Below are 26,454 nucleotides of genomic sequence, written 5' to 3'. Positions count from 1 at the left end.
CACCCTGTCATTCAGGGTAGGGGAGAGACGCTGTTCGCTAGCAGCGACGAGGGCTGGAGCCTGATTTACATGCTCCAGCCCTCACACTAGGCACAGAGGGAAGCAGGCTTCCCGCTCTTAGCCAGGAACGCCCAGGGCCCGCCCCCCTTCCTCTCAGGACGCCGGCAGCCATTACATACAGTCTGGCTGGAGGAAGGACGCAAGGCTCTGGGAGACCTGGACTAGGGGCTATCTGGCGACCACACACCCGCTTTTTAAGCGGGCGGTAAGCGATTTTTCTGTGCTGGTCCCTCTAGTGCCTCACGGTGTATCGGTGTACTGTGTACAGATATATAGATATTGTTTTTCTTGCACTGTGAGGTCGCTTCTGGCTGCTCTCCCAGATCACTCTGTGGAAGCAGCAACATGCCATCCTCAAAACGCAAGGCTGCCAAGGCCAGGGCTGTGTGTACTGCGTGTGCTGCATGTGGGGCTGATCTACCAGCAGGCTCCCATTGTGTGCAATGCTCCGACCCGGTGCTGCTTCGCCAGCCGGAGTCAGGAGAGGTAGTGACCCAGGCTGAGACGCTTGTAAGTTCTGCCCCGGTGACAGGGACAGACTTTGCAGTTTTTGCTGATAATATGTCTCTGTCTATGGCAAAAATCCTTGAAACCTTGCAATCTATGCATGGGGCTCAGTCTTTGGGCACGGCGAGGCCTCTGTCCTCAGGTCCCCCTCACTTGGAATTAATCCAGCCCACAGGGGGGTCCACGGCTTCACAGGCCGAGGATTATGACTCAGATGATAGCCCCAGCCACCCTAAGCGAGCTCGCTGGGAAAGACCCTCGACGTCATCACACTGCTCAGGGTCTCAGCGCAATCAGTCTCCCTGTGATGTGTCTGATGAGAGTGATCAGGAATCCATTCCTGGAACCCCTCTCAACCTGGATACCCCTGATGGGGATGCCATGGTAAACGACCTTATTTCAGCCATCAATAGGCTGTTGGATATTTCTCCCCCAGCCCCTTCAGCAGAAGAGGCAGCGGCAGAGCAGGAGAAGTTTCGTTTCCTTTATCCCAAGCGTAAATTGAGTGCTTTCTTGGATCACTCTGACTTCAGAGAATCAATCCAGAAGCACGACGCTCACCCAGAAAGGCGTTTCTCTAAACGATCTAAAGATACGCGTTTCCCTTTCCCCCCTGAGGTGGTCAAGCGCTGGACACAGTGTCCAAAGGTAGACCCCCCGATTTCCAAGCTCGCAGCTAGGTCCATAGTGGCAGTGGAGGATGGCGCTTCACTTAAAGATGCCAATGACAGACAGATGGACCTTTGGTTAAAATCTGTCTATGAAGCTATCGGCGCGTCGTTTGCTCCGGCATTCGCAGCCGTATGGGCACTCCAGGCTATTTCAGCTGGCTTAGCAAAAGTGGATGCTATCATACATCCAGCAGTGCCGCAAGTGGCGCATCTTACCACGCAGATGTCGGCGTTTGCGTCTTACGCTATCAATGCGGTCCTAGAATCTACCAGTCGCACCTCAATGGCGTCCGCCAATTCGGTAGTTTTGCGCAGAGCCTTGTGGTTAAAGGACTGGAAAGCAGATGCTGGTTCCAAAAAATGTTTAACCAGTTTGCCTTTATCTAGAGATAGACTGTTTGGCGAGCCATTGGCTGATATCATTAAGCAGTCCAAGGGTAAAGACTCCTCTTTACCACAACCCAGAACAACCAAACCTCAGCAGAAAAAGTGGCAGCAGAGGTTTCAGTCCTTTCGAGGTTCGGGCAAGACACCATTTACCTCGTCCAAAGGGACTCAGAGGACGCAAAGAAACTCAGATTCGTGGCGGGCTCACACGCGCCCCAAGAAAGCAAATGGAGGTACCGCTTCCAAAGCGGCTACCTCATGACTTCCAGCCCCCTCCCTCCGCATCGCCGGTCGGGGGCAGGCTCTCCCGCTTTTCCGGCATTTGGATGTCACAGGTCAAAGACCGGTGGGTGACGGACATTTTGTCTCGCGGGTACAGAATCGAGTTCAATTCTCGTCCTCCAGCTCGGTTCTTCAGAACCTCCCCACATCCAGACCGAGCAGATGCTCTGCTGCAGGCGGTGGACTCCCTAAGAGCGGAAGGAGTGGTGATCCCAGTCCCTCCTCAGGAACAAGGGCAAGGGTTTTACTCCAATCTCTTTGTGGTTCCAAAAAAGGACGGCTCGTTCCGTCCTGTTCTGGACCTAAAACGGCTCAACAAACATGTGCATGCCAGGAAGTTCCGGATGGAAACCCTGCGTTCTGTCATTGCCTCAATGTCCAGAGGAGACTTCCTTGCCTCAATAGACATCAAAGATGCTTATCTCCACGTGCCAATTGCTACAGAACATCAACGTTTTCTACGTTTTGTGATAGGAGACGACCATTTTCAGTTCGTAGCTCTGCCATTTGGTCTGGCGACAGCCCCACGGGTCTTCACCAAGGTCATGGCGGCGGTGGTAGCAGTCTTGCACTCGCAGGGACACTCGGTGATCCCTTACCTAGACGATTTATTGGTCAAAGCTCCCTCTCAAGAGGCATGTCAGCACAGCCTGAATGCTACGCTGGAGACCCTACAGTCTTTTGGATGGATCATCAACTTTCCAAAGTCGATCCTATCACCGACTCAATCACTAACGTATCTTGGCATGGAGTTTCATACTCTAGCAGCGATAGTGAAGCTTCCGCTGAACAAGCAGCGGTCACTACAGACAGGGGTGCAATCTCTTCTGCAGGGCCAGTTGCATCCCTTGCGGCGCCTCATGCATTTCCTAGGGAAGATGGTGGCAGCCATGGAAGCAGTTCCCTTTGCGCAATTTCATCTGCGCCCACTTCAATGGGACATTCTCCGCCAATGGGACGGGAAGTCAACGTCACTGGACAGGAAAGTCTCGCTTTCCCAGACGGCCAAGGACTCCCTACAATGGTGGCTCCTTCCCACCTCATTGTCTCAGGGAAGATCCTTCCTGCCCCCATCCTGGGCAGTAGTCACGACAGATGCGAGTCTGTCAGGGTGGGGAGCGGTATTTCTCCACCACAGGGCTCAGGGGACGTGGACTCCGCAGGAGTCCACCCTTCAGATCAATGTTCTGGAGATCAGAGCAGTGTATCTTGCTCTACTGGCCTTCCAACAGTGGCTGGAAGGGAAGCAGATCCGAATCCAATCGGACAACTCCACAGCGGTGGCATACATCAACCACCAAGGAGGGACGCGCAGTCGGCAAGCCTTCCAAGAAGTCCGGCGCATTCTAATGTGGGTGGAGGACACAGCATCCACCATATCCGCGGTTCACATCCCAGGCGTAGAAAACTGGGAAGCAGACTTCCTCAGTCGCCAGGGCATGGACGCAGGGGAATGGTCCCTTCACCCGGACGTGTTTCAGGAAATCTGTCGCCGCTGGGGAGTGCCGGACGTCGACCTAATGGCATCCCGGCACAACAACAAGGTCCCGGCATTCATGGCGAGGTCGCGCGATCAAAGAGCTCTGGCGGCAGACGCCTTGGTTCAAGATTGGTCGCAGTTTCAGCTCCCATACGTGTTTCCGCCTCTGGCGCTCTTGCCCAGAGTGCTACGCAAGATCAGATCCGAGTGCAGCCGCATCATACTCGTCGCTCCAGACTGGCCGAGGAGGTCGTGGTATCCGGATCTGTGGCATCTCACGATCGGTCGACCGTGGTCACTGCCAGACCGACCAGACTTACTGTCCCAAGGGCCGTTTTTCCATCAGAATTCTGCGGCCCTGAACCTGACTGTGTGGCCATTGAGTCCTGGATCCTAGCATCTGCAGGATTATCTCAAGGAGTCGTTGCCACAATGAGACAAGCTAGAAAGTCGAATTCGGCTAAGATCTACCACAGAACGTGGAAGATTTTCTTATCCTGGTGCTCTGCTCAGGGAGTGTCTCCCTGGCCATTTGCATTGCCCAAGTTTCTTTCCTTCCTGCAATCGGGGTTAGAAAAGGGCTTGTCGCTCAGCTCCCTTAAAGGGCAAGTTTCGGCACTATCCGTGTTTTTTCAGAAGCGTCTAGCACGTCTTTCTAAGGTGCGCACGTTCCTGCAGGGGGTCTGTCATATTGTGCCCCCGTACAAGCGGCCGTTAGATCCATGGGATCTGAACAGGGTACTAGTTGCTCTCCAGAAGCCGCCCTTCGAGCCTCTGAAGGAAGTTTCCTTTTCTCGGCTGTCACAGAAAGTGGCGTTTCTTGTTGCGATCACATCGCTTCGGCGAGTGTCTGAGCTGGCAGCTCTGTCATCCAAGGCTCCCTTCCTGGTGTTCCACCAGGACAAGGTAGTGCTGCGCCCTATTCCGGAGTTTCTCCCTAAGGTCGTATCCTCTTTTCATCTTAATCAGGATATATCCTTGCCTTCTTTTTGTCCTCATCCGGTTCACCGGTATGAAAAGGACTTACGTTTGCTAGATCTGGTGAGAGCACTCAGAATCTACATTTCCCGCACGGCGCCCATGCGCCGTGCCGATGCACTTTTTGTCCTTGTCGCTGGTCCGCGCAAGGGGTTGCAGGCTTCTAAAGCCACCCTGGCTCGATGGATCAAAGAACCAATTCTAGAGGCCTACCGTTCTGCGGGGCTTCCGGTTCCTTCAGGGCTAAAAGCCCACTCAACCAGAGCCGTGGGTGCGTCCTGGGCATTTCGTCACCAGGCTTCGGCTCAACAGGTGTGCCAGGCAGCTACCTGGTCCAGTCTGCACACTTTCACCAAGCATTATCAGGTGCATACCTATGCTTCGGCGGATGCCAGCTTAGGTAGAAGAGTCCTGCAGGCGGCAGTGACACCCCCGTAGGGGAGGGCTGTTTTGCAGCTCTAACATGAGGTATTTCTTTACCCACCCAGGGACAGCTTTTGGACGTCCCAATCGTCTGGGTCTCCCAATAGAGCGCTGAAGAAGAAGGGAATTTTGTTACTTACCGTAAATTCCTTTTCTTCTAGCTCTTATTGGGAGACCCAGCACCCGCCCTGTTGTCCTTCGGGATGTTTTTTTGTTGTTTGCGGGTACACATGTTGTTCATGTTGAACGGTTTTTCAGTTCTCCGATGTTATTCGGAGTTAATTTGTTTAAACCAGTTATTGGCTTCCTCCTTCTTGCTTTGGCACTAAAACTGGAGAACCCGTGATATCACGGGGGGGGTATAGCCAGAGGAGGAGGGGCCTTGCACTTTTGATGTAGTGCTTTGTGTGGCCTCCAGAGGGCAGTAGCTATACCCCAATCGTCTGGGTCTCCCAATAAGAGCTAGAAGAAAAGGAATTTACGGTAAGTAACAAAATTCCCTTCTTGTTCGTCATTCCTGAGGGGCCTAAAAAGGGACAGGCAGCTTCAAAGGCGACTCTGGCTCGCTGGATTCGCTCTGAGATTCAGGAAGTCTACCGCTTGCAACTCAAGCCCATTCCTAGTGGGCTGCGGGCTCATTCCACACGAGCAGTTGGCGCTTCGTGGGCCATTCGGTATCAGGCTTCAGTGGAACAGGTGTGTAAGGCTGCGACCTGGTCTAGCCTACATACGTTTTCAAAACATTAGAGTCCATACCCGGGTTTCATCTGAGGCAAATCTGGGTAGGACAATTCTGCAAATGGCAGTAGAGCACCTCCTTAGTAGGCGCTCCAAACTGTCTGGGACTGGTTCCTAGTCCTTGGGTTGTGTTGTTTTCTTTTATGTTTCCCACCCATGGACTGCTTTAGGACGTCCCATGGTCCTGTGTCCCCCAATGAGGCGTCAGAGAAAAACGGATTTTTGTGTACTCACCGTAAAATCGTTTTCTCTTAGCCATCATTGGGGGACACAGCACCCTCCCTGTTGCCCTGTTGGGCCTTGGTTCTCTCAGTACCTTATTTGGTTTTGACTCTTCTTTTCTCATGTTCCGCTGTTGAGAAGTTTACTGTGTTTGGTGTTTTTTTTTTTCTTTTGTCCTCCTTGTGTACTAAAACTGAGGCTGCCTGGCCCGGCCAGGGGGTGTATACTGCAGAGGAGGAGCTATGCTTTTGCATCTTAGTGTCCTCCTATGGATAGGCAGCATAACACCCATGGTCCTGTGTCCCCCAATGATGGCTAAGAGAAAACGATTTTACGGTGAGTACACAAAAATCCGTTTTTTATTAGCGCAGCAAGTGCATAGTACAATCAACATATTTCATTATACATTATAGATGGAGGTATGTCGGTCACCAAAACATCAGTATGCAACAACATTTGTCTCAATTATGCATATCTATATATCTATAATTTTATATTTCAGTTTACATGAAAATCACATCGAATAATATTAAGCATAAAAAAACTCAATTACACATATACATGTAAGAAATTGTAAATAGTGACTGTTAACATGCAAAATTGGAACAGTATACATGCTGGTCCCATCTCACCGATATATAATGTGCGAAGGTGCTCTCTTGGGCTCTTGAATGGTATTAAAATGTAGCGCCAGAATTGCACTTATGCCCAGGAAATATTAGATAGCAAATCAAACACTCACCGAGCCTGACTGATACATCAATACATAAGATGCCATGCTGTGTGTACTTGTAACTAAATTAGCCCACAAGTAAGCATCAAGAATCCATTACTGTGTCAGCGTGGGACAACATTGTACACACACACACCCACATGCAGCATTGTTAACAAACCAGGCAAGGTGAGGAATCATTGCATATTTAGCATTGTAGACCCAGACCAGAAGAGGTGAACACCAGACCCAGGGATGTACTTTCGCGATCTTTTTCAACCTGATACAGGCAAGCAAATGATGTAACTCCGCTTACGAGCAATGCTTTGCCGTACGAGCAAATACTCACCGCACACACTGCCGGTTCCGTACTTTTTTTTTTTTTTTTAATCGGATAAATTTTTATTTTTCACAAAGTATACAGTACATGTGTTTTCAGCAATAACGAGCAGAACTAAAAAACGTCCCCTCCCCCTCAGTGTACATATTACCCATATCAATATCAAAGATCTTACATTTTAACCCTTCAATAGCATATATTGGAATGTATAGAACTATCTCTGCCCCTAGTCCAACATCTCCCAACTCTAATATTTATCCATATTGCAACCACGGATTCCACAATCTATCAAAGTGCAACAAAATGATTAACGTATGCGACAAATTCCCCTCTAGTTGGTGGGTCCCCTGCATCCAGTGTTTGGCAATTACTTTCCTTGCCGCATACAGCAGTCTGGCTATCACTATTTTAAAATTGTTGTCTACTCTAATTTCCTCCATGTAACCTAAAAGACATACCAGGGGTTGTCTGGGAAGTTTACATCTATAAGCTCCTTCTTAATAGAATAGAACACTTATCCAAAAGGCTAGGCTAAAGCCTAAGGCTAGGTTCACATTTCCTTTGTTTTGCATCAGTCATAATCCGCCGCTCTGATAAACAAAGCAATCCGTTTGGCGGATTCCATCGTTTCCCATACACTTATGAGCAGCGGATTGTGACTGATGCCCTTGCGTTGCATTCTCCGCCCGACTGATCAGTCGTGGAATGACTGACCGTCGGGCAGCAGGAACGCAGAGCGTAACGTTTTTTGAGCAGCGGAATCCTTAGGATTTCGCTGCGCATGCTCTCTCTCGGCGGCCGAATGATCAGCTGAGCAGCTGATCGGCCGGCTTCTGTGAGCGAGCAGCTGATCGGCCGGCTTCTGTGAGCGAGCAGCTGATCGGCCGGCTTCTGTGAGCGAGCAGCTGATCGGCCGGCTTCTGTGAGCGAGCAGCTGATCGGCCGGCTTCTGTGAGCGAGCAGCTGATCGGCCGGCTTCTGTGAGCGAGCAGCTGATCGCCGGCCGGCTTCTGTGAGCGAGCAGCTGATCGCCGGCCGGCTTCTGTGAGCGAGCAGCTGATCGCCGGCCGGCTTCTGTGAGCGAGCAGCTGATCGCCGGCCGGCTTCTGTGAGCGAGCAGCTGATCGCCGGCCGGCTTCTGTGAGCGAGCAGCTGATCGCCGGCCGGCTTCTGTGAGCGAGCAGCTGATCGCCGGCCGGCTTCTGTGAGCGAGCAGCTGATCGCCGGCCGGCTTCTGTGAGCGAGCAGCTGATCGCCGGCCGGCTTCTGTGAGCGAGCAGCTGATCGCCGGCCGGCTTCTGTGAGCGAGCAGCTGATCGCCGGCCGGCTTCTGTGAGCGAGCAGCTGATCGGCCGGCTTCTGTGAGCGAGCAGCTGATCGGCCGGCTTCTGTGAGCGAGCAGCTGATCGGCCGGCCGGCTTCTGTGAGCGAGCAGCTGATCGGCCGGCCGGCTTCTGTGAGCGAGCAGCTGATCGCCGGCCGGCTTCTGTGAGCGAGCAGCTGATCGCCGGCCGGCTTCTGTGAGCGAGCAGCTGATCGCCGGCCGGCTTCTGTGAGCGAGCAGCTGATCGCCGGCCGGCTTCTGTGAGCGAGCAGCTGATCGCCGGCCGGCTTCTGTGAGCGAGCAGCTGATCGCCGGCCGGCTTCTGTGAGCGAGCAGCTGATCGCCGGCCGGCTTCTGTGAGCGAGCAGCTGATCGCCGGCCGGCTTCTGTGAGCGAGCAGCTGATCGCCGGCCGGCTTCTGTGAGCGAGCAGCTGATCGCCGGCCGGCTTCTGTGAGCGAGCAGCTGATCGCCGGCCGGCTTCTGTGAGCGAGCAGCTGATCGCCGGCCGGCTTCTGTGAGCGAGCAGCTGATCGCCGGCCGGCTTCTGTGAGCGAGCAGCTGATCGCCGGCCGGCTTCTGTGAGCGAGCAGCTGATCGCCGGCCGGCTTCTGTGAGCGAGCAGCTGATCGCCGGCCGGCTTCTGTGAGCGAGCAGCTGATCGCCGGCCGGCTTCTGTGAGCGAGCAGCTGATCGCCGGCCGGCTTCTGTGAGCGAGCAGCTGATCGCCGGCCGGCTTCTGTGAGCGAGCAGCTGATCGCCGGCCGGCTTCTGTGAGCGAGCAGCTGATCGCCGGCCGGCTTCTGTGAGCGAGCAGCTGATCGCCGGCCGGCTTCTGTGAGCGAGCAGCTGATCGCCGGCCGGCTTCTGTGAGCGAGCAGCTGATCGCCGGCCGGCTTCTGTGAGCGAGCAGCTGATCGCCGGCCGGCTTCTGTGAGCGAGCAGCTGATCGCCGGCCGGCTTCTGTGAGCGAGCAGCTGATCGCCGGCCGGCTTCTGTGAGCGAGCAGCTGATCGCCGGCCGGCTTCTGTGAGCGAGCAGCTGATCGTTCTCTCGTTTTACAACGGAGTCCGCTTTCTAATTATTAATTATTGTCATCTGTTGTACAACGCATCAGTCACAAGCGTCAAGCAACGCATGTGACTGATGCAAAACAACGGAAATATGAACCTAGTCTTAGGCTCACTTGAAGGCGGTTTCTGTTCTGGCACTTAAGGGCTCTGTATATGGAGTCTACAAACTATTCTAAGGAACTTTGCGCTCCACTTTTATAGCATTGTTGTAGTGAAAAAGCCTGCTTAATTTAACGGGCTTTTTTCACTACAACGAGCTGGGTACAACGCACGGGCACCACAATGTACTGGGCATTATAAGGGCTTATTTGCAATTTTTAAACTCTGCAACATTCACTGCCTTTGACTTAATGGGTAGTTTTCCAGAGACTAAATAGTGTCTACACCGGTAGAGGGACACCCCAGAGGTAATTTCCAAAATGTGGTCACTTGAGTGGGTTTCTGCTGTTAGGCACTTGGTGGCTCTGCAAATGAAACCCGCAAACAATTCTAGTAAAATCTGTCCTCCAAAAATCAGATGGCGCTCCTTCCCTCAAGAGCCCTGTGATGCGGCCATACAGTACTGCATATATGGGATATTGTCACGTTCAGGAGAAATTGTGTAATAATTATGCTGTCATTTTTATCTTGCTACCCTTGTGAAATTGCTAAATTTTGAGCAAAAACACCCAAACATTTTTGAGTGGAAAGTTGGTGCTTAGTTTTTTTTTTTGTTTTTTTTTGTTCTCCACAGTTCAATGTTATAAAATTTTTCTTTGTCGCTCCATTGGGAGACCCAGACAATTGGGTGTATAGCTTCTGCCTCCGGAGGCCACACAAAGTATTACACTTAAAAGTGTAAAGCCCCTCCCCTTCTGCCTATACACCCCCCGTGCCTCACGGGCTCCTCAGTTTTTATGCTTTGTGCGAAGGAGGCTGACATCCACGCATAGCTCCACATCTTAGTCAGCAGCAGCTGCTGACTATGTCGGATGGAAGAAAAGAGGGCCCATAACAGGGCCCCCAGCATGCTCCCTTCTCACCCCACTCTGGTCGGCGGTGTTGTTAAGGTTGAGGTACCCATTGCGGGTACATAGGCAGGAGCCACATGCTGTTTTCCTTCCCCATCCCTCAGGGCTCTGGGTGAAGTGGGATCCTAATCGGTCTCCAGGCACTGGGACCGTGCTCCCTCCGCAGCCCCTGGGGAATCTGCTGGACAGGAGCTGGGTATCGTCAGGGACAAGGCCCTGCTACTGTGAGGTACTCTGTCCCCGTGGGGGACCGCGCATGGAGCGCTCGTGCCATACACACTGCAGCACTGCTGGGTGTGTTAGTGCGCCGGGGACTACCGCGCCGACCGCGCTTATTTGCCGGCCGCGCTTATAACTTTAGTCCCCGGCTTTTGCGGCCTAGTATCGCATATTCCCGCCCCCAGGCCTGCCAGTCAGGGGAAGGGCGGGACGCTGCACAGGACGTCAGCGCTGAGGGCTGGAGCATACTTTGTATCCTCCTCCCCCCTCACTCAGCACAGTGGGGCATCAGATTCCCGCACTTTCTAGGGCACGCCCACGGCCCCCTCCTCCCCACAGAACGCCGGCAGCCATTCCTGTCAGCACTTCTGACGCTGGAGAGGAGAGACAACACGGCTCTGGGAGGCCCAGGCAGGGAATCTGGTGGATCACACAACCGCTTTGAGCGGTCGGTAAGCAGCACCTGTGGTGCTGGCCCCACTGAGTGCCGAAGTGTGTATATATATATATATATATATATATTATATATATATATATATATATATATATATATATATATATATATATATATATATATATATATATATATATATATATATATATATATATATATATATATATATATATATATATATATATATATATATATATATATATATATATATATATATATATATATATATATATATATATATATATATATATATATATATATATATATATATATATATATATAAAATATATATATATATATATAAAATATATATATATATATATATATATATATATATATATATATATATATATATATATATATATATATATATATATATATATATATTTGTATTGTATTTTGTCGCACTGTTGATTTTTGGCTATATACCCTCCTGGATTGTACTCAGAGGAGACAACAGCATGTCGTCCGCAAACAGCAAGGGTGCCAAAGCACAGGCTTACTTTGCAACCTGTACCTCATGTGCGGCTATACTACCGGCAGGTTCCACCGACCCTCATTGTGTGCAATGCTCGGCCCCTGTGGCACTTACTCAGCCGGAGCCTCTGCTACTGGTGGCCCAGGTGGAACCACCTGCTACCACTGTCCAGGTGACAGGGACGGAGTTTGCAGTATTTGCTGACAAACTGTCTGAGAGTATGGATAAATGGTCGGCTAAGATACTAGAAGCCTTGCAGTCCAGACCGGTGACTCAGGCCCCGGGCACTGTTGAATCATTGACCCCAGGCCCCCCTCAGTTGGAGCAGCAAAGTGCTCCTGGGGTGACTCATAGGTCCCAGGGTGAGGTCTCTGACACGAACCGCAGTCCCAGGCCGCCTAAGCGGGCTCGCTGGGAAATTCCCTCGACTTCATCACACTGTTCAGGGTCTCAGCAGGAGGACTCACTGGATGATGAAGCGGAGGTAGCAGATCAGGATTCTGATCCTGAGGTCGCTCTCAACCTAGATACACCTGAAGGTGACGCCATAGTGAATGACCTTATAGCGACCATCAATCAGGTGTTGGATATTTCTCCCCCAGCTCCTCCAATTGAGGAGTCAGCTTCTCAGCAGGAGAAATTCCGTTTCAGGTTTCCCAAGCGTACATTGAGTACGTTTATGGATCACTCTGACTTCAGAGAGGCAGTCCAGAAACACCGAGCTTGTCCAGATAAGCGTTTTTCCAAGCGCCTTAAGGATACACGTTATCCCTTCCCCCCCCTGACGTTGTCAAGGGCTGGGCTCCGTGTCCCAAGGTGGATCCTCCAGTCTCCAGACTGGCGGCTAGATCCATAGTTGCAGTGGAAGATGGGGCTTCACTCAAAGATGCCACTGACAGACAGATGGAGCTCTGGTTGAAATCCATCTATGAAGCTATCGGCGCGTCTTTTGCTCCAGCATTCGCAGCCGTATGGGCACTCCAAGCTATCTCAGCTTGTCAGGCGCAGATTAATGCAGTCACACGTACGTCTGCTCCGCAAGTGGTGTCCTTAACCTTTCAGGCGTCAGCGTTTGCGTCCTACGCCATTAATGCTGTCCTGGACTCTGCGAGCCGTACGGCGGTAGCATCCGCCAATCCGGTGGCAGTCCGCAGGGCCATGTGGCTACGTGAATGGAAGGCAGACTCTGCTTCCAAAAAGTTCTTAACCGGTTTGCCATTTTCTGGCGACCGCCTGTTTGGTGAGCGATTGGATGAAATCATTAAACAATCCAAGGGAAAGGACTCATCCTTACCCCAGTCCAAACCAAACAGACCTCAACCACGGAAGGTACAATCGAGGTTTCGGTCCGCGGGCAGGTCTCAATTCTCCTCGTCCAAAAGGCCTCAGAAGGATCAGAGGAACTCCGATTCATGGCGGTCTAAGTCACGTCCTAAAAAGACCGCCGGAGGAACCGCTCCCAAAGCGGCCTCCTCATGACTTTCGGCCTCCTCACACCGCATCCTCGGTCGGTGGCAGGCTCTCCCGCTTTTGCGACGCCTGGCTGCCACAGGTAAAAGACCGTTGGGTGAGAGACATTCTGTCTCACGGTTACAGGATAGAGTTCAGCTCTCGTCCTCCGACTCGATTCTTCAGAACATCTCCGCCCCCCGAGCGAGCCGATGCTCTTCTTCAGGCGGTGTGCACTCTGAAGGCAGAAGGAGTGGTGATCCCTGTTCCCTTTCAGCAACAGGGTCACGGTTTTTACTCCAACTTGTTCGTGGTGCCAAAAAAGGACGGATCCTTCCGAACTGTTCTGGACCTAAAACTGCTCAACAAACACGTAAAAACCAGGCGGTTCCGGATGGAATCGCTCCGCTCCGTCATCGCCTCAATGTCCCAAGGAGATTTCCTAGCATCAATCGACATCAAAGATGCTTATCTCCACGTACCGATTGCTCCAGAGCATCAGCGCTTCCTGCGTTTCGCCATAGGGGACGAACACCTTCAGTTCGTGGCACTGCCTTTCGGCCTGGCGACAGCCCCACGGGTCTTCACCAAGGTCATGGCAACAGTAGTAGCAGTTCTGCACTCTCAGGGACACTCGGTGATCCCTTACTTAGACGATCTGCTTGTCAAGGCACCCTCTCAAGTGGCATGCCAACACAGCCTGAACATTGCTCTGGAGACTCTCCAGAGTTTCGGGTGGATCATCAATTTTCCAAAGTCAAATCTGACACCGGCCCAATCTCTGACATATCTTGGCATGAAGTTTCATACTCTCTCAGCGATAGTGAAGCTTCCGCTGGACAAACAGCGTTCACTACAGACGGGGGTGCAATCTCTCCTTCAAGGCCAGTCACACCCCTTGAGGCGCCTCATGCACTTCCTAGGGAAGAGGGTAGCAGCAATGGAGGCAGTTCCGTTTGCGCAGTTTCATCTGCGTCCACTTCAATGGGACATTCTCCGCAAATGGGACAGGAAGTCGACGTCCCTCGACAGGAACGTCTCCCTTTCTCGGGCAGCCAAGGCCTCCCTTCAGTGGTGGCTTCTTCCCACTTCTTTGTCGAAGGGGAAATCCTTCCTGCCCCCATCCTGGGCTGCGGTCACGACGGACGCGAGCCTATCAGGGTGGGGAGCGGTCTTTCTCCACCACAGGGCTCAGGGTACTTGGACTCAGCCAGAGTCCTCCCTTCAGATCAATGTTCTGGAGATACGGGCAGTGTATCTTGCCCTAAAGGCGTTCCAGCCGTGGCTGGAAGGCAAGCAGATCCGAATTCAGTCGGACAACTCCACAGCGGTGGCATACATCAACCACCAAGGCGGAACACGCAGTCGGCAAGCCTTCCAGGAAGTCCGGCGGATTCTGCTGTGGGTGGAAGCCACAGCCTCCACCATATCCGCAGTTCACATCCCGGGCGTAGAAAACTGGGAAGCAGATTTTCTCAGTCGCCAGGGCATGGACGCAGGGGAATGGTCCCTTCACCCGGACGTGTTTCAGGAGATCTGTTGCCGCTGGGGGATGCCGGACGTCGACCTAATGGCGTCCCGGCACAACAACAAGGTCCCGACATTCATGGCACGGTCTCAAGATCAGAGCTCTGGCGGCAGACGCCTTAGTTCAGGATTGGTCGCAGTTTCAACTCCCTTATGTGTTTCCTCCTCTGGCACTGTTGCCCAGAGTGTTACGCAAGATCAGGTCCGACTGCCGCCGCGCCATCCTCGTCGCTCCAGACTGGCCGAGGAGGTCGTGGTACCCGGATCTGTGGCATCTCACGGTGGGCCAACCGTGGGCACTACCAGACCGACCAGACTTGCTGTCTCAAGGGCCGTTTTTCCATCTGAATTCTGCGGCCCTCAACCTGACTGTGTGGCCATGAGTCCTGGATCCTAGCGTCTTCAGGGTTATCTCAAGAGGTCATTGCCACTATGAGACAGGCTAGGAAACCAACGTCCGCCAAGATCTACCACAGGACGTGGAGGATATTCTTATCTTGGTGCTCTGATCAGGGTTTTTCTCCCTGGCCATTTGCCTTGCCCACTTTTCTTTCCTTCCTTCAATCCGGATTGGAAAAAGGTTTGTCGCTCGGCTCCCTTAAGGGACAAGTCTCAGCGCTCTGTGTTTTTTCAGAAGCGCCTAGCCAGACTTCCACAGGTACGCACGTTCCTGCAGGGGGTTTGTCACATAGTCCCTCCTTACAAGCGGCCGTTAGAACCCTGGGATCTGAACAGGGTGCTGATGGCTCTTCAGAAACCACCTTTCGAGCCAATGAGGGATATTTCTCTCACGCCTTTCGCAGAAAGTGGCCTTCCTAGTAGCAGTCACATCACTTCGGAGAGTGTCTGAGCTAGCAGCACTGTCATGCAAAGCCCCTTTCCTGGTGTTTCACCAGGACAAGGTGGTTCTGCGTCCGGTTCCGGAATTTCTCCCTAAAGTGGTATCCCCCTTTCATCTCAATCAGGATATCTCCTTACCCTCTTTTTGTCCTCATCCAGTTCACCAATGTGAAAAGGATTTGCACTTGTTAGATCTGGTGAGAGCACTCAGATTCTACACTTCTCGTACGGCGCCCCTGCGCCGCTCGGATGCACTCTTTGTCCTTGTCGCTGGCCAGCGTAAAGGGTCACAGGCTTCCAAATCAACCCGGGCTCGGTGGATCAAGGAACCAATTCTCGAAGCTTACCGATCTTCTGGGCTTCCGGTTCCCTCAGGGCTGAGGGCCCATTCTACCAGAGCCGTGGGTGCGTCCTGGGCTTTGCGGCACCAGGCTACGGCTCAGCAGGTGTGTCAGGCAGCTACCTGGTCAAGCCTGCACACTTTCACGAAGCACTATCAGGTGCATACCTATTCTTCGGCAGATGCCAGCCTAGGTAGGCGAGTCCTTCAGGCGGCGGTTGCCCACCTGTAGGAAGGGGCCTTTTTACGGCTCTATTACGAGGTTTTACTTTACCCACCCAGGGACTGCTTTTGGACGTCCCAATTGTCTGGGTCTCCCAATGGAGCGACAAAGAAGGGAATTTTGTTTACTTACCGTAAATTCCTTTTCTTCTAGCTCCAATTGGGAGACCCAGCACCCGCCCCTGTTCCCTTCGGGCTGTTGTTCTTTGTGACACGTTATTCATGTTGAATGGTTTCAGTTCTCCGAAATTTCTTCGGATTGAATTTACTTTAAACCAATTTATAACTTTTCCTCCTTCTTGCTTTTGCACCAAAACTGAGGAGCCCGTGAGGCACGGGGGGTGTATAGGCAGAAGGGGAGGGGCTTTACACTTTTTAAAGTGTAATACTTTGTGTGGCCTCCGGAGGCAGAAGCTATACACCCAATTGTCTGGGTCTCCCAATTGGAGCTAGAAGAAAAGGAATTTACGGTAAGTAAACAAAATTCCCTTCTTTTGTGACGCACCCTGGGTTTCAAGGTGCTAAACACACATCTAGATACTTTCCTTGAGGGGTCTCGTTTCCAAAATGAGATCACTTGTGGGGGAGCTCCATTGTTTGGGCGCTGCAAACGCGACATGGTGTCTAACTATTCCAACCAGTTTTGCTTCCCAAAAGTCAAACTGCGCTGCTTCCCTTCTGAGCCCCTTGCCGTGCGCCCAAACAGTTGATTTCTTTATCGTTCCTATGGGAGACCCAGACATTGGGTGTATAGCTTCTGCCTCCGGAGGACACACAAAGTACTACACTAAAAAAGTGTAGCTCCTCCCTCTGAGCTTATACACCCCCTGGATAACCAAATCTAGCCAGTTCATTGCTTTGTGTTCAGGAGGCATACATCCACACATGCATTCTCATCTGATTTTTCATTTTTGGAAAGTTTTTGAAGAAAAGCGGGTCCAAGCCTGGACTCCCGGAATGTCCCTTCTCACCCCACTGTGTCGGCGGTGTTGTTAAGGTTGATTCCAGGGCTGGAGCCTTACATGCCGCGCTCTTTCACCATCTCTCGGGCTCTGGCTTGAAGTGGGAGCCAGCACGGTTCTCCCTGCTTTGCAGGAGGCCGGTCTCCATCCGCAGCCCTTCAGGATCCTGCTGGACGGAGCACTCATCCCCAGGGACTTGAAACCCTGCGTCTCACAAGCTAAGTATCTGAGACGTTTATGTTCGGGGGGTCCCTTGTACTTTATTGTTGGGGAGAGTGTGCTGTGTAACTGTTCTGACATTTCCGGCCGGTTCTCTGGTTGTCACCTGAGAACCGCGCCGATGGAGCCTGCGCGCCGGCCGCATCGCTTAAATTTAGGCCCCGGCTTCGCCTGAGGCCTAGTTTCGATTTCACTGCCCTTGCATGTCAATCATGCAGAGGGACAGTGCGGCTCCGCCCAGCGGCCGTTCGGCACAGGGGAGGGACACTCCTCTCTGAGTAAATGTCCCCTCCCCTGTAAATCTCCTTGGCCCTTCAGATCCCGCTCTCAGAGTAGGTCCCGCCCCCTCTCCTCGCTCCGGCGCCATTTTATCAGCGTTCTCTCAGCGATCGGCGCTGGCTGCAGCATCCCTGCTAATGTCTGGGGGTCCGGGCTGTGGGATCTGGAGGGCACACAAACTGTCTGGTAAGCCACAACCTCCGGTTGTGGACCTGTTTATATACTCTCTGGGGGTCATTCTGGCTCAGAGCCCCCACTTCAGCAGCATGTCTCACACAAGGAGCAAGGCTGCAAGGCTGTACGCAATATGCACTGCTTGTAAGCTCGTGGTGCCTGAACCGAGCACATATCCACATTGTGATGCCTGCTCTAACATGACAATGCCTCAGCCTGGAATCGCACCCACAGTGGTCCCTCCGGCTGCTCCGGCGGCTGAACCCCCGGCTTGGGTAGAATCCTTCTCTAGGTCTATCTCCCAGTCTTTTGCCGACTCCATGGGACAGCTGTCCCGGACTTTGCTGAACATGCATCAGCCCCCTTCACAGGGCGCCTCTGCTGCTAGGGCTCTCTCAGCAGAGCTCACAGAGGATTCTTCATCTGGTCCCAGACCCCGTCCTCCTAAAAGGAGACGCAGGGCTCCCTCTCTTTCCTCGTCCCGCGGCTCTGATTCAAGAGCTGACTCGCAGGACGAGGAGGATGCCGTTACTGGGGGCTCGGAGGCAGCCTCCATGTGCCCCATTGATCTGTCCGAAAGTGACTCAGATGTTAGTGATTTGATTGCATCCATTAATTCTGTACTGGACCTCAATCCGCCAGTATCAGAGGAGCAACCCTCTCTGGCAGAAAAGCACCAGTTTACCTTGCCTAAGAGGACAAGGAGTGTGTTCTTTAACCACTCCAGTTTTCAGGCTACTGTGACCAAGCCTAGGGCCTGTCCTGACAAACGCTTTCCAAAGCGTGGTTCTGATGACCGTTTTCCCTTTCCACCAGAGGTGGTCAAGGAGTGGGCTCATTCACCAAAGGTAGACCCTCCGGTGTCTAGACTCTCAGCCCGGACAGTTGTATCAGTGGCTGATGACACCTCACTTAAGGATTCCACTGACCGACAAGGTTGACCGTCTGGCCAAATCTGTATATGAGGCGGCAGGGGCCTCGTTCTCCCCATCTTTTGCAGCAGTGTGGGCTCTCAAAGCCATCTCTGCTTCTCTAGAGGAGATGCATTCCCTCACCAGGGAATCTATGCCCGAAATGGTTGCCTTAACTTCTCAAGCTTCAGCTTTTTCATCCTATGCCATGTCTGCCATGCTGGAAGCTTCTCACCGCACTGCGGTGGCTTCGGCTAATTCCCTCGCTATCCGCAGGATCTTGTGGCTTCGAGAGTGGAAGGCAGACGCTTCTTCAAAGAAGTACCTTGCTGGGCTCCCTTTTGCTGGGTCCAGGCTGTTCGGTGAACTGGATGAAATTATTAAGGAAGCTACTAGCGGGAAGAGTACTTCTATTCCACAAACTAAAACCAGGAAACCTGTCCAGGGCAGGAACCAGTCAAGGTTTCGTTCCTTTCGTTCCTCCAACTGGTCGTCCTCTAAGCCCTCGGCCTCGTCCACTAACTCAGCCAAGGCCCAAAAACCCAACTGGCGCACGAAGCCGCGTCCTCAAAAGACCGCAGGAGCTGCTGCCACTAAGGCAGCCTCCTCTTGACTATCTGGCCACGCCAGCAACGTCCTTGGTCGGTGGCAGGCTCTCCCACTTTGGCGACGTATGGTTTCAACACGTCTCCGATCAGTGGGTGCGGGATATCATCTCCCACGGCTACAGGATAGAATTCTCTTCCAGCCCGCCAAACAGATTTTTTCTGTCAACTCCCCCCTGCTCCAAGGCCGCCGCCTTCTCTCAGGCCGTGGCATCCTTGCAGGCCAACGGAGTAATTGTACCGGTTCCCGCCCGGGAACGGTTCAGAGGTTTCTACTCAAATCTCTTCCTAGTTCCCAAAAAGGACGGTTCCTTCCGGCCCATCCTGGATCTCAAGCTTCTCAACAAGCATGTTCATGTGCGGCATTTTCGCATGGAGTCTCTGCGATCAGTCATTGCCTCAATGACCCAAGGAGATTTCCTGGCATCCATCGACATCAGAGATGCCTATCTACCTGTGCCAATTGCAGTTTCACACCAGCGTTGGCTACGTTTTGCAATCGGAGAGGAACATTTCCAATTCGTGGCTCTCCCCTTCGGGTTAGCCACGGCTCCTCGAGTATTCACCAAGGTCATGGCAGCAGTGGTTGCGGTTCTGCACCTCCAAGGGTTGGCAGTGATTCCTTACCTGGACTACCTTCTAGTCAAGGCTTCATCCAGTGCAGACTGTCAGCGGAGTGTCTCGCTCACTCTCGCCACTCTAGTCCAATTCGGGTGGCTTGTCAATCTGCCCAAATCCACTCTGACTCCGACCCAGAAGCTCACGTACCTAGGGATGCAATTCGAGACTCTGCCGGCACTTGTGAAGCTGCCCTTAGTCAAACAGCAGTCCCTCCATCTGGCGGTGCGCTCTTTGCTGAGGCCCCGCCGTCATTCCATCAGGCACCTAATGCAGGTGCTGGGTCAGATGGTGGCGTCAATGGAGGCGGTTCCCTTTGCCCAGTTCCATCTGCGTCCTCTGCAGCTGGACATTCTCCGCTGTTGGGACAAGCGGACTTCCTCCTTGCACAGGTTAGTGGCTCTGTCGCCACAGACCAGGGGCTCCCTTCAGTGGTGGCTTCGGCCCCTCTCTCTGTCTCAGGGACGCTCCTTCCTGGCCCCGTCCTGGGTGATTCTCACCACGGATGCCAGTCTATCCGGCTGGGGAGCGGTTTATCTCCACCACAGAGCGCAGGGCACTTGGACTCCGTCCAAGTCAGCCCTCTCGATCAATGTGCTGGAAACCAGAGCTGTGCTTCTAGCTCTCTTAGCCTTTCACCACCTGTTGGCGGGCAAGCATATCCGAGTCCAGTCAGACAACGCGACAGCGGTTGCCTACATCAATCACCAAGGCGGGACACGCAGCCGCCTGGCAATGCTGGAGGTTCAACGCATCCTTCAGTGGACGGAGGACTCCAAGTCCACCATATCCGCAGTCCACATCCCAGGCGTGGAAAACTGGGAGGCAAATTATCTCAGCCGTCAAACCGTGGACAATGGCGAGTGGTCCCTGCATCCGGCAGTGTTTTCGCAATTTGCCGCAAGTGGGGCACTCCGGAAGTGGATCTAATGGCATCCCGGCACAACAAGGTTCCGGTTTACGTGGCTCGCTCCCATGATCCTCAGGCCTTTGCAGCGGACGCTCTGGTTCAAGATTGGTCCCAGTTTCGTCTGTCCTACGTGTTTCCCCCTCTAGCTCTCTTGCCCAGAGTCCTGCGCAAGATCAGAATGGAGGGCCGTCGGGTCATCCTCATTGCTCCGGACTGGCCCAGGCGAGCTTGGTACCCAGACCTGCTCCATCTGTCCGTAGAGGTGCCGTGGCATCTCCCGGACCGTCCAGACCTTCTCTCTCAAGGTCCGTTTTTCCGCCAGAATTCTGCGGCTCTCAGATTGACGGCGTGGCTCTTGAGTCCTGGATCTTGACTACTTCTGGTATTCCTCCTGAAGTCATCTCCACTATGACTCTGGCTCGGAAGTCTTCCTCGGCCAGGATTTACCACAGGACTTGGAGAATTTTCCTGTCCTGGTGTCGCTCTTCCGGCCATGCTCCTTGGCCTTTTTCCTTGCCGACCCTCCTGTCCTTTCTACAGTCCGTTCTGCAGCTAGGACTATCCCTCAATTCCCTCAAGGGACAGGTTTCGGCTCTGTCAGTGTTGTTCCAGCGGCGTATCGCCCGGCTGGCTCAGGTGCGCACCTTCATGCAGGGCGCGTCTCACATCATTCCGCCTTACCGGCGGCCCTGGGACCTCAATCTGGTCCTCACGGCCTTACAGAAACCCCCCTTTGAGCCTCTTAGGGAGGTTTCTTTGTCTCGTCTTTCACAGAAAGTGGTCTTTCTAGTGGCCATAACTTCCCTCAGAGTCTCTGATTTGGCTGCGCTCTCTTCGGAGTCACCTTTTTTGGTTTTTCATCAAGACAAGGTGGTTCTCCGTCCGACTCCGGACTTTCTCCCTAAGGTGGTTTCTCCTTTCCACCTTAACCAGGACATTTCCCTGCCTTCCTTTTGTCCGGCTCCTGTTCATCGCTTTGAAAAAGCGTTGCATACTCTGGATCTGGTGCGGGCGCTCCGGATCTGTGTCTCACACCGCTGTTCTTAGGCGGTGCACCTCTCGTTTTGTGCTAACCACAGGTCAGCGTAAGGGCCTCTCGGCTTCTAAGCCAACCTTAGCTCGTTGGATTAGGTTGGCTATTTCCGATGCCTACCAGTGTACTCAGGTGCCTCCCCCGCCGGGGATCAAGGCGCACTCGACCAGTGCTGTCGGTGCCTCTTGGGCTTTCAGGCACCAGGCTACGGCTCAGCAGGTCTGTCAGGCTGCCACTTGGACTAGTCTGCATACCTTTTCAAAGCACTACCAAGTGCATGCTCATGCTTCGGCAGATGCGAGCTTGGGCAGACGCATCCTTCAGGCGGCTGTCGCCCATTTGTGAAGTTAGGTTTTGCCTACTTCCCAGTTTTCTGTTTATTCCCACCCATTGACTGCTTTGAGATGTCCCATTGTCTGGGTCTCCCATAGGAACGATAAAGAAAAAGAGATTTTTTTGTTTACTTACTGTAAATTCTTTTTCTTATAGTTCCGTATTGGGAGACCCAGCACCCTCCCTGTTGCCTGTTGGCAGTTTCTTGTTCCGCGTGTTATCACCGGCTGTTGTTGTAGACAGAGGCTCCGGTTGTTCCGGTTTTTTGCTCTATCTCTACTTGTGGGTGGCTGTCCTCCTTCAGCTTTTGCACTAAACTGGCTAGATTTGGTTATCCAGGGGGTGTATATGCTCAGAGGGAGGAGCTACACTTTTTAGTGTAGTACTTTGTGTGTCCTCCGGAGCCAGAAGCTATACACCCATTGTCTGGGTCTCCCAATACGGAACTTTAAGAAAGAATTTACGGTAAGTAACAAAATTCTCTTTTTTCATCACATATGGAGTATCGGCGTACTCAGGAGAAAATGCACCATACAATTTGTTGTGAAATTTCTTGAAACCCTTTGTGAGAATGCTGAATGTGGGTCTAAAGTAACATTTTTGTAGGAAAATAAAATTTTTATTTTTTTTCCTTTTCTTCTAGGTTTAAAGAGGTGGCGTTGCGTAGCAAAGAGGAGCTTATCAGACAAGGGTTTACAGAATTTACTATAGAAGATTTCCATAACACAGTAAGCACCATTACCTGCTAGACCATTGCACCCTCTTCTTCTAACTGTATTTTTTCCTATTTGGGGCACTTGTTCTGATGGCCTGTTCCTTTTGTCTTGGCCATTGTGGCGACTCATCTATGGGACTTCTTGTTTTGTTTTTTTTTGCGTTCACAGTTCATGGATCTAATTGCTCTTGCAGAGAAACGTCCTGCAGTGTCTGAGCTACTAGCAGCATTTAATGAGCAGACTGTTTCAGATTATGTGGTCGTCTATCTGCGCCTTCTGACTTCTGGACACTTGCAGAGGGAAAATGTCTTCTACCAGCACTTTATAGAAGGCGGAAGAAGCGTCAAGGAATTCTGCCAGCAGGTAACGCAAATCCTGGTGTACAATACGAGAGGTGCTAAGTTTAGAGATGGAAAGAACCTACTGCCTATGAGTAGTATCTGTAGATTTATTAGATATAGAACATGCACGTTTTTCCTTTTACTTGGTTCGGAAATTTAACTGAAGGATAAAGTTTAACAGTCACAACCTCCTAAATCCTATAAAGTTATTTGACACTTGGAACTACTGTACATATATAGTCTACAATGTTAGTACAGTAGAACCTCGGTTTAAGGGCGCTTTACATGCTACAATATATCTTACGATGTGTCGTCGGGGTCACGTCGTAAGTGACGCACATCTGGCATCATAAGTTACATTGTAGCATGTAACAGCTACGTGCGATTGAACGGTAAAACATTCATCGCATGCACGTCCATTTCCTAAAAATTGAACGTCTGGTTGTTCATCGTACCCGGGGTAGCACACATCGCAGTGTGTGACACCCCGGGAACGATGAACAGATCTTACCTGCGTCCTGCAGCTCCCGCCGGCAATGCGGAAGGAAGGAGGTGGGCAGGATGTTTACGTCCCACTCATCTCCGCCCCCTCAGCTTTTATTTGCCGGCTGCCGCGTGACGTCTGTGACGCTGAATGTCCCTCCCACTCCAGGAAGTGGATGTTCGCCCCCACGTCGAGGTCGTATGGACGGGTAAGTACATGTGACGGAAGGGTTTATTTGTTTGTGCGACACGTTCAACAAATTGAATGTGCCGCACATACGATGGGGGCGGGTATGATCGCATACGATATCGTATGCTTAATTGCAAGGTGTAAAGCAGGCTTTACTTGGGGTGCGAGTATTTCGCTTTACGAGCAAAGCTTGCTGTAAATTTGTGACTCTCTTGTTTACGAGCAATGCTTTGCTGTACGAGCAAAATAGTCACCGCACACACTTCCGGTTCCGTATTTTCACTGCGCTCTGACCTGCTCTTGCAGTCCGCGCACGCACACTATGCTCACCTTACTGTTCCATCGCCAGCCTCCCAGTTCTTGTAGTACGCCGGTACAGAATGTGTATCGGGTAACCATTGCGACGGAGGAACTTCTGCTGTCAGCTGCTTCTCAAAGGCAGCGTGCTGACCAATCTGAGGCAAGCGGCTCATGGGTTTGACGTCAGCGCTCTGGCAGCGTAAGCTCAGACATGGGTCTCGATGGTTACTCGATACACATCTTGTACCGCAAACTACAAGAACCGGGAGTGTGTGTGTGTGTGTGTGTGTGTACTAAGACGGGCCATTGAACAAGTTGTGGAACGAATTCTGCGCTTGCATTATTTCCTATGGGAAATCTTGCTTTGCTAGACGAGTAACTTGGTTTACAAGCACAGTCCTAGAACGGAATATGCTCGTAAACCAAGGTTCCACTGTACATAGAAAAAGACGGATTAATCTTGTCTGCAGCACTTTCATGCCAAATGATCGTTTTGGGTTTTTAATTTATTTTGTCTGTAATTTTACTTCCCCCTTTGCTTATGACCTACATGGATTGTGCTCTATTTATTGTGTTCTTGATTAAGATTTTACTTCTGTGTCACTATCACTAAAGTAATGGCATGAGTTGTTTTAACTGGCTATGCTCCATTTGAAACAGTTTTAGAAAAATTAGTAGTGTTGAACGAGTAGTTGACTAATCGTACTCACTATGCTGTTAGCGAGTACTGTCCGCTACTTGCATATTCGTTACGAGTAGCGGGCGCAATGTAAGTCAATGGGAAATTCTCGCTAAGTAGCAAGTAACTCCAAAGCTGTACTATTTGCTACTCGCACGAAAAGTACGGTTTTTGCTTTACTCGCTACTTAGCGAGTATTTCCCAGTGACTTGCATTGTGTTTGCTACTCGTAACAAATATGCGCGTAGCGGACAGTACTCGCTAACTACTCGCTCAACACTAGTTATTAGGTGTCACAGGAAAGATAGTCTTTCTAAATTACATTTACTGTATTTCTGCTTTTTAAGATGCACTTTTTTGCCCCCACAAAAAACTGGGGGTGCGTCTTACAATCCGGATATGGCTTACCGGTGCAGTGGTGGAGCGGGGTCACAGGAGGCAGGGTAGGTGATTCTGAGGGCTCAGAGGAGCAGTGGAAAGGGTCACAGGACGGAGTGTCTTGGTGGCAAGTGCATTAATCTGACTGCGGGCTCCATTGAATCGCCTGCGGTTGATGCGATGGACTTCAAGAAAATGGCTGCGGAGGCGGTGCGTGCGCAGATTGACGTAATAGACTTCAAGAAAATGGTCACTGAGTCCTATCTGGCCATGCGCCACCTCCGTGGCAGTTTTCTTGAGGTCCATCTCGTCAACTGTGGGCGATTCAATGGAGCCCCGCAGTCAGATCAATGGATATCGTGGCTGAGACACCGCCATGTGATCCTCTCTACTGCTTCTTCAAGCCCTCAGTATTACCTACTCTGCCTCCTATGACCCTGCTCCACTGCCATGACAAGCTACCCAGAGTTGTTACACTGCCGGGACACCCCTGCAGACCGCTGGCAAATCAATGGTGCCCGCTGCGATACCCCCGAGCCCGCAGTATCGCTGAGCCTCAACACCCCCTCCTCTCAGCCAGTATTGCTGACCCTGCCTCCTGTGACTTTCCTGAGCCGCTCCCCCCGGTGAGTATTAGGATTAAGATGCACTAGGATTATAAGACAGACTCTCATTTTAACATTAAACCTTTTTTTTCCTATATTTTTTTTTCCCTCTAAATTTTGGGTGCATCTTATAATCTGGTGCGTCTTATAAAACAAAAAATACGGTACCTTGTTTTTGCTCCATAATGCATTTAATGCTTAACTTGTAATTTGCCATTTATTGCCATTGCAAATCTTTGCAATATTAATTTTTTTTTTTTTCTTCTTCTTTTCTTCCCATTCCTTCTGTTCTTCCTGCTCAGGAGGTTGAGCCCATGTGTAAGGAAAGTGACCACATTCACATCATTGCTCTCTCCCAGGCCTTGAATGTTTCTATCCAGGTTGAATATATGGACAGGGGTGAGGGGGGCAGCACAGTCACCCATGTGTTTCCTGAGGGCTCAAATCCACAGGTGTTCCTGCTCTACCGACCCGGACACTACGACATTCTCTATAAGTGACCTGCTCTGTGTTGTTCTGCACACTCCCTTCCCCACAATCACATTCTCTCCTCTCCACCTTCCTCTGCGCTTTACTCTGTTCCCCATTATCTGTACATTATCCTCTGCTTGTTACGTTTTATTTCAATGGAGTAAAATAAATGAACTCTACAGACTGGTGGATATATGTTGTGGCATGGGCCGATCTGGGGCTGGTGAAGCCGTAAATAAAGTCACTGAGTGCATCGAATCGGAGAGACTCTTGTTTTATGATTTTTGTGTATGGTGCACAATATATCACTTTCTTTACCCCAATTGCAAATATATTTTTATATTTTATAAAGGTTTCACACATTTTTCTGTAATGGAGAATATCTGCATATCAGAGTTCCTCTGCAAAGTTTACTCTTCATGTCCTTAGGAGGATGCTTCAAAGGAATTATTCGGCGCCGCTTGCTTCCACGTCACAGGTGAGCAGTGCTGACATTGTTTTGACCCCACACA

At 51.5% G+C, this 26,454-nt stretch overlaps 1 protein-coding gene across 1 annotated transcript in view; it reads left to right on the top strand.

Moving 5' to 3' along the window:
* OTUB1 (OTU deubiquitinase, ubiquitin aldehyde binding 1) overlaps positions 1-26,200 on the top strand; it is a 49,518-nt gene extending 23,318 nt beyond the window's left edge. The window contains exons 5-7 of the mRNA XM_075326652.1: positions 22,423-22,507; positions 22,664-22,858; positions 25,774-26,200. Of these exons, the coding sequence (XP_075182767.1) occupies positions 22,423-22,507; positions 22,664-22,858; positions 25,774-25,971 (478 nt within the window). The 3' untranslated portion in view covers positions 25,972-26,200. The remainder of the gene's footprint in view (positions 1-22,422; positions 22,508-22,663; positions 22,859-25,773) is intronic.
* The last annotated feature ends 254 nt before the right edge of the window (positions 26,201-26,454 follow it).

The sequence above is a fragment of the Anomaloglossus baeobatrachus genome, chromosome 10 (genome assembly GCF_048569485.1).
Source record: "Anomaloglossus baeobatrachus isolate aAnoBae1 chromosome 10, aAnoBae1.hap1, whole genome shotgun sequence".
NCBI classification, from domain to species: Eukaryota; Metazoa; Chordata; class Amphibia; order Anura; family Aromobatidae; genus Anomaloglossus; species Anomaloglossus baeobatrachus.
The sequence above is the reverse complement of the archived record's forward strand: the minus strand, read 5'-3'. Positions and strand labels throughout refer to the sequence as shown.